Genomic DNA, 8,709 nt, shown 5'->3' with positions numbered 1-8,709 from the left:
TAGTTGCGATGCCTCCATATGGTCTATACAATGGACAAAAATGTTGTCCTAACTCTTACAAAGTTAACAAAATTGGAATAGGAAAAAATCAGGAGCTCGACATGAAGAGTGAGAAGTCTACCAAGTTTCAGAACGAGTAGCCAAGCTAAAAGAAATGAGGTAGAGTTGGACAGTTAAACCAGAGATGAAGTGGTGACTCTACAACCATCATATTATTGTTTCCAAGCTCTTATAATATCCTCAAAAGTACCAGTATATTTCTGCATTAGAATTTTTTTTCATAAACTTTCATTTCAATTAATAGCCTAGTATTTATTTGGACTAATCTTACCGGTTAAATTAAGTGTAACCGGATCCAATCCTTCTACTAAGTATAGAGATTGAAAACCAATACACATACATTTAAGAAAAACCGAAGCTCGTCTTCTCCTCTATGTACAATTTGAACAAAGAGGGGTGTTGTATAGACTATATAGTGGAGGGGGGCCACTGCCCTCCTTAAGAGGGGTGTTGGCGTTCCTACTTTTATTTTCCTAAATTAAATAGTTGGGGAGGGTTGAAATAGAGGGCTGATCCAATACGAAACGCCTTTTGGTGCGAAATGGCTATCTCAGACATCCAATCAATGACTATCTCAGTTGTCCGATCAATGACTATCTCAATTGTTCGATCATGATCAAACGGTTGAGATAGTCGTTTCGTATGTTTAGCACCAAATGGCTTTTCGTATTGGATAAGCCCTGGGTTGAAACATGCTTAAAGTAACAAGATTAGTGTCATGTCCTTAGGGCCTTATTTATTTCGGGGAAAAACAAATGTTGTATACAAAAGAAGAAAGAGGTCACCATCTTATTGTCGAAGAATAATTAAGAAGGGATTGTGTACAATCATACAAGGTAATGCAGTTTAATTCACACTCCATCGAGTCATTCACCGAGTCTAAAGAATTTATAGATCAAGTACCAAGCGGTTATGAGATCCTACTTTCCTTATCAATAATTGCTCCATTATACTTTGCCCCTTTTTTCAAAATTATTTCAGTTCAAAATTTTAGAAGGGTAACACTCAATTATCCTATTTTGTATTTGTAAATATAAAAAAATTTATCACACAATTAGAACCCTAATTGATGGTCAAAGTTATGTGCACTGATGAATAGTAGAGATCATGAAGTATTCTTAATGGTTGAAGTCTTTACCTTCATTGACAACAAACAATTGGCTAAAACCAAATATTTTGACCAATGGTTGAGTTTAAATCAATACAAATGTCAACTTTGTATAAAACTGTAAATGCAAAGAATAACAAAGTTAAGTATTAGTTCAAATAGTAAAACAACATTGGAAGTCTACAATTCAACGGATAATCAACCATGGGTTAAACATCTTGGCGTAATATGACATGAGTTCAAAATCCACATTTACTAGTCAATTCATAGTCAATTACCATTCAAAGTTTGAAACTTTGGCCAATAATACAAATTTGGATCGACAATTGCAAGAGTCAGCTACGGGTCAACCCTTAGTCAATGTGATCAAATAAAAGTCAACTTAAAAGTGAAAGGAGTTGACTAATCAAGATGAGATCACTACCAAAGGCAAATTAAACACATAATAAATCATCTATTAAAGTCTTTTGATAAAAAATAGTGGTCAAAATTATCTTGATATAAGGTGGCACATAAACTATACATAGTAGGCAACATATGGCACCAACATGAGTTCTACGAAATCTGACATGTGGCATAATCAAAAGATAGACTTGGCTTCACCATATGTGGCAATCCTATGAAAATTAGGTTTGGCCTTGCCTCTGGTTGTTATTTCATGAAGAGAAGACTTACCTTCACCCTATGCCACAATTGCCACCGCACCTATGAAGAAGAAATTTGACAAAGAGATTGAGGGAGAGAAAGGGGAAGGTGGTTGAACCACCTAACCCCTGCAAATAGAGAGCTCCCCTAGGGTTGAGGAGAATTTGGAGAGCCTTTGAAAGAGAGAGGTAAATTCCAAGAAGAATTGTCACTTTGCTAAAATTTTGTAAAGAAAATTAAGTTCTAAAAATAGTCAGAAAGAACCTTCATCCTGCTCAAAATTTTCCTTAGAGATGCAACAAGTAGATTACTATTATCGTCACTTTGCCATGCTTCAAATCCACAGCACATAAGTATGAGATTCAAAAGCCATAATCTTGTAAGGAAAATTAAGTTCTAAAAATAGTCAGAAAGAATTGGAAGTTCATCTTCATTTTCTGATTCAAATTCATTTTATTCATCTACATGAACTTCATCTTTGAACTAGGTGTTAATGTGGATAAGTTCATGTGCACTGGAAAACAGTTTCTAGTGTTAATGCCCCAAAATGAGAAAAATATGGAAAATAAGAGAATTAGTAACTTGTAATGGATGTTTTTCTTCCCTCTAATGCGATTCCAGTTGAATTTGAGAATGAGAGGTTTAAATTTTTAAGAAAAAGAAAAACTAACTAAAAAGCTCAGGTCAGAAATTGTTGATGCGAGACCGTTTTTTCACCTTCTTCCTTCACAATTCTTATGGCTACATATAAATTCAATAAAACAAATCAATAGATATCTTTCTAATAAGAAAAAAAATGGTCAAATTGACTTCATCTACAAAGTCATTTCAAACTTGTTTAAGAGACTTACTAGAAATAAGACCACATATCACTTGTAATTTTCTTTTCTTTTATTGATTGTACTAAGGACACGCCTACTTGTGGACCGACTACTTTGTGCATCACTAGAACTTCTCTCCTTTCTCTTCAACCAGACTGGCTACCAAGCATAGAAGTATCCTTTTTGTCACTTGTTCAGAACTTTTTGAGAATTTAGAAGCTCAATTATATGATAACAAGAGTAGGGTTGAGTGGAGTATAAGCTGGGTTAGGTCTAATAAAAGGGTAGCTTTTAAATATTCTTAGACAATGTATATCCAAATGTATCCAATTAGATGTCTTATTTTAATTCAAATACAACTATATCCTAAAAAAATTAAAAAAAATACAATATCTAGTCATTAAAATTTAAAAATAAATAAAATTTCAATATATGAATTTTTATAATAAAAGAATGACCTAACCACTCATTTTCAAAAAATTTCTTTTCATTAATTTATTATCTACAATCCTAAAATTAATTAAATGCCTAAATTCTAGGAAGAATTTCTTTTCCAAAGTTAGGCCCTTCACCTAATTTCTCTTTCCACAGTGTATTTTGTCCCCTCTCTATCAAGGCTTTCTGGGCCTAATAAAGTCTATCTCAATTAATCCTAATTAACTCGTCATTTATAACGAATTGTGCCTGAGACTCAGAAGTGAAGTCTTCCATAAAAATTCAGAACCCTTCATAGTCCATTAACAAACATCTCCTTGTGATTCGGATACATTAATCGCAATCTCAAACAGTTTTTAAGATACATCACGTAGAATTTGAATTTTTCTTTTGTTGCTTTTTTTAGTTTTTACTTGATCACGGAGGGTTTTTCTGAGTCATGGCGGCTTGAGATTTGAGAACGATAGACGCCCCCAGAGACTCCCGTAGCCTGCACGTAGAACTGTGTTAATTCATGAAGTTTACGACATTTTTCCTTGTTAAATAATCTGAAGACTTGCGTCGATGCAGTGAATGCATCAGCCCACACGTAAGAATTGCGACTGTGGATGGTTATTGTCCAATTGTTAAATAAACTGTCAAAAGTTGAAAAGCAAAAGTCATCGCGGCTGCTTTACATGGAAGAAAGAAAGAAAATCGAAGAAAAAAACCCCGAAAAGGTGTTTTCTTCCCGGAAGTTGCTCTTCAAAAAGTGCATGAATGAAGGCATATAACATTCTTTCTCTTGCTGCTTGCTTTATTAATTTTCAAATATTTTGATACATTGACAGTCGTTTCTGAATGACAGTCGTTTTTGATACATTGACCTGCCGTGTTCTGAAAGGCCTGGGTCTGTTTCTTCCTGCTCATTTTTTGCGGTCTTCCTTTACTGTAGATCATGAGCGTTGAAAAACTAAGAAGCCTGGCTGCCGGAACATGTCCACTTCTGTATATTGAATGTTTATGTTGTGGGTCGTTTCTGGCATCTTTCCTTTTGATTGTTCTGTGTTTTGAATACGTCGAAGATCAGACCCAGAGCCAAACTTACCTCCTCTGTGAATACGATTAAGATCATCTTCTTTCTACCCTTTACAGCGCTGATGATAGCACGAGCAGAAGAGGCATTAAGATATAGCTACTGGGAAACGAAGACTTCTCTGAATAGTTTCAATTAACTACTGGTCTTAAAGAAAGAAAAATACACTTGGAATATCTCAGTTGTCTCTCTTTTCGCTGACGGATGTTCACACCAGAAAAAAACTAAAAACCCAAGGACATGACGACTGGAGTAGAGACTAAAGGGTCGAAGAAGCCTGGCTGCCGGAACATGTCCACTTCTGTATATTGAATGTTTATGTTGTAGGTCGTTTCTGGCATCTTTCCTTTTGATTGTTCTGCGTTTTGAATACGTCGAAGATCAGACCCAGAGCCAAACTTGCCTCCTCTGTGAATACGATTAAGATCATCTTCTTTCTACCCGTTACAGCATTGATGATAGCACGAGCTGAAGAAGGCATTAAAATATAGCTATTGGGAAACGAAGACTTCTCTGAGTAGTTTCAATTAACTACTGGTTCTAAAGAGAGAAAAATACACTTGGAATATCTCAGTTGTCTCTCTTTTCGCTGACGGGTTTTCACACCAGAAAAAAACTAAAAACCCAAGGACATGACGACTGGAGTCGAGACTCAAGGGTCGTTCAGTGGACTTCCTATTTGTTCTTTTTTTGACCGAGTGGTTCTGGTTCAAGCGCATCCCCTAACCTTCTCTGATAAATAAATTAGTTCTTTAATGGTGACTATGGATTAAGTCGGAGTCGGGAGGCGCAGGCAATTGTATATAAAGTTTCTAGAAAGTCTTACGAGAGAGTTTCGACACGGGTCTGCCTCGTATCATCCTTCAAAGCTTCCGCTGATCAAACTCTCTGACATTAGAAATTCACGATTCTGAATTTCTGGTTTTTGCTTTGAGAAATTTCAGCAGGCTTCGAGGGGTGTAAATTTCCGAAGCTTTCTTATTTGAGTCTGTTCTAAAAGCTCTTATATCAGCGTTAGCGTGTGGCCTGGTTTAAAGCCTTCCAAACGTCAAACCGGAGAGCTTACAGAAGGAGACGTTCTGTTGAATTAGGAAAGCTTCAGTTTCGTTCGAATATCGCCTTTACGATTCAAGGGTTTCTGCAACCGGAGCTTTCTGCAAGAGGCCGTAAGGAACTGCTCAGGTGAAAGAACAGCAAGCTTTCAAAAGAGATTACATTAACGCGGGTAATCAACCATTAAATGACCTGCGAAGAGAAGATTTCAGAGCTCAAAAGGATAGATAGGCATAGCTTTGCATGTTGGTGATTCTACAAGTTCTCTCAAAATATATATGCGCATGAGCTTCTGCAGTTCAGGAAGAAGAAAACTGCAAGAGAAGCTTGTGATTCCTGGTAAGCTCTGGAGTCGATTATAATCTTGCGTTTCTGAAAAAAAATTCTGTTAATCATAACAACTTAATCCAATGAGATTCAAATTCTTTTTCTTATACGAGCCATCTAATCCATCATTTTGAACTCTTTAAACCTGTTCGAGAGTGCTGTTTATAATACTAGCAGGGGCAATCTAGTCGGTTAACTGGCCTTTTTTACAGGTAATAAGATGGGTCTCTCAAGAAAACCAACGTTCTCTTGTCTTGTTATGGTGATTTTGGCCTTATATATCAGCCAAATTACTGCTTGTACCTCTGATGGGGGCTTGAAGCCATTATCAGACTTCGAGACAGGTAATTGGGCTTTTTTATTTATATTTTTCTGTTCCTATAAGAAAATTATTAGCATTTTTCTGTAAATTTACAGTTTCCGTTTTAAAATATTATTTTAGGAAGGAAATTGTTGCAAGAAGGTAATGTTTCTGATCCAGTAAAGCTTGAAGATGACACAGCGAGGGTGGATCCTCTTGATAACTTGAACAAGTATAGAGGAGGCTACGACATTTCAAACAAGCACTATTGGAGTGTAAATTCTCTCTCTTTCTCACACTACTCTTAATTTTTCTTGTTCAGATGTATTTAGATTGATTTTGAAAGTTCTTTCTTATTTTTGTAAATTTTTATGTCTATTTCCGAAAAAAATTCTTAATTGTCCATTTTTCTGGTTTTTATGATCATCGAGAAGCAGAAACTGACCAAAAAATAGAAGAATAGGAATCTTTGTTCAAAAATGATTTTCAATCATTTTCCAATAGACTCTGATATGTTTCAGTACGAGACAGAATCAGAATAATGAATGAGAAAAAAAATTGATTTTCCTCTTGTTTCCAGTCTACCATCTTCACAGGGATATATGGGTACAGCATTGGAGTAGCTTGGCTTCTCTGCGGATTAGGTTTCGCCGTCTTCCTGCTGACAACCTCTCTCTGCTTTCATTCTAAAGGAAAGAAAAGTTTCAAGAGACCAAACTGCTCCACCCACTTCTATTTCTGGCACATCCTCTTGGGAGTTCTCTTCACAGTCCTTGCCATGTGAGTTCACGTCACATTTTCACCTGAATATTAATATGATCACAGCCTGCGCCATGTGTTCATGTAATATAATCTTCTGTTGCAGAACTGCGACTGGTGTAGTTCTGGGTGGAAGCTCGAGGTTCCACTCGAGGGGAAGAACTGTGAAAAACATTGTCTTGGACACTGCATATGATGCGTCTGAGACTATATATAATGTGACGACGGTCATCAGAACCATGCCGGAGAGATTGGTCCTCTTCGATGCCTCAGGCCGCCTGAATTCAACCGCGGATAGGCTTGACAGAGAAGCTGCTAATATACAGAGACAGGCGAATAAGAACAGGCGCTGGGTTAACTTGGGCCTCACCATAATGTGAGTTTCTTCCTTCAGTCTCTAAATTTCAGAACTTTCTCTGCTTTTCTGGAAAATCTCCGGCATATTCTATTGCTAGAGACAATGCAACCATGCTGTTGATTCTATAGTTTTTGCTTCTTGCAGGTATGTCTCGACTACTGTTATCATTTCCCTGAATCTGATTGTTGTTCTTGCTTTGCCGAGTAAGTATCTGTTCACAATAGTCTCACTTGGATTCAGTATTAAAAGATTATTGAGATGAATAAGAATCCAACTTTAACAGTATTGATTCTAACAAGTGTGTAACATTTTTGTAACTGCAGTTTTCGGATTTCTTCGGAAGAACAAATTATTTTATCTGTAAGTGGATTAGTCTCTTCTAGTTCATCAAAGTGGTATAATTTGATCAAATTCATCTGCACATTGAGGTGAATTCTCATATTTTTTCATGTTTACAGGCTCATTACTCTGTGCTGGGTTTTAACGGCGCTCTGCTGGATGTATTTCGGAGCATACTTCTTCCTCGAAAAGTAAGAACAATTGTTGTTTTTTCATGGGGAAATTGCATGAAAGATGTGAAAATTTTCTCACTGAGACAAAACTGAAAATGATATTTCAGGTTTGCTGGCGACACATGCACGGCTGTAGAGGATTACCGGACGGATCCCAGCAACAGCAGCTTGAGCTCGATCCTCCCCTGCGACGACCTGGTTTCCGCCCAACCTGCTCTACAGGATATCAAAGCAGAGATTTATGATCTCATAAATCAGGTATAGAAAATTTTCAGCCTGGAGAAGTCAATCCCTAGTGATTTTTCATTTCAGAAGTAATATACGGATTAGTTTCCCAATTGACCACACTCTCTCATGGCTTCGCACTGGATTGAATCTGCAGGTGAATTCCAACTTGTCGGCTCAACCAGAATCCTCTTTACTGCGTCAGTTTCGCATCTGCAACCCTTTCTCTGGTTCACCCGATTACATCTACCAGCCGGAGAATTGCCCGGCCAATACAATCCGAATCGGAGATATTCCCCAGGTAACATCTGCTTACTCCCGTTCCATTAATCTTCCTGCCTCGTACTGATTCATTCCTCTCGTAACTGATCAAACCACGGTCCATTTCTCTTTCCCCCTCCTATGAAGATCATCAACAGCTTTACCTGTTCAGGCAACGAATCCGGGACTTGCATTCCTGCCGACACATACGATGAAGTCTTGGCCTACACTACCGCGGTACAAAATTTGCTCGACGCGTTTCCCGGCATGGAAAGCTTGGTCAATTGTCAACTGGTTAACGATGCGATTAACGAGATCCTCTTCAATCAGTGCAAGCCGGTGAAGAAGTTCGTTCGGATGGTCTGGGTGGCACTGGTAGCATTATCCACAATTATGGTGATTCTGATTCTGATTTGGACGACAAAAGCTTACCATGACAGACTAAAGTACTCCGATGGATCCGTGAAACCTCAGTCTGCAACAACCGATACCTCCGATGAGTCTGAGATGAGCACATTAGACGCAGAGACATTGAAAGCTAAACCCCATGTCTAGAGAAAAGAAGAGTGTTCACACTGGATCAAATGAAACGAGAGAGATTTTTCAGCCAAGAGGAGAGGGTCGATCCCGAAGGAGAGCCCACCTTGGCAATTTTTCTATTTTTTATTCTTTTACATACAAGATAGAAAAAGGAAAAAGCTTGTTTCGCCATGAATCAATAGAGTATGTTCTCTTATCTAAATTCACCTGCTCCATCAATGGACTATGA

At 37.6% G+C, this 8,709-nt stretch overlaps 1 protein-coding gene across 1 annotated transcript; it reads left to right on the top strand.

The window, feature by feature from the left end:
* The first annotated feature begins 4,384 nt into the window (after window positions 1–4,384).
* LOC137963345 (uncharacterized) lies at window positions 4,385–8,495 on the top strand. The gene is made up of 11 exons (XM_068810481.1): window positions 4,385–4,447; window positions 5,163–5,326; window positions 5,810–5,868; window positions 5,967–6,057; window positions 6,691–6,960; window positions 7,087–7,145; window positions 7,266–7,302; window positions 7,401–7,472; window positions 7,562–7,712; window positions 7,837–7,980; window positions 8,088–8,495. The coding sequence occupies exons 1-11, from the start codon at window positions 4,385–4,387 to the stop codon at window positions 8,493–8,495; spliced, it is 1,518 nt and encodes a 505-aa protein (XP_068666582.1).
* The last annotated feature ends 214 nt before the right edge of the window (window positions 8,496–8,709 follow it).

This window comes from Aristolochia californica, unplaced genomic scaffold (genome assembly GCF_029961685.1).
Source record: "Aristolochia californica isolate CCGP_79_NKW_82.1479 unplaced genomic scaffold, dmAriCali1.0.hap1 SCAF_4, whole genome shotgun sequence".
Taxonomy (NCBI): Eukaryota; Viridiplantae; Streptophyta; class Magnoliopsida; order Piperales; family Aristolochiaceae; genus Aristolochia; species Aristolochia californica.
The sequence above is the reverse complement of the archived record's forward strand: the minus strand, read 5'-3'. Positions and strand labels throughout refer to the sequence as shown.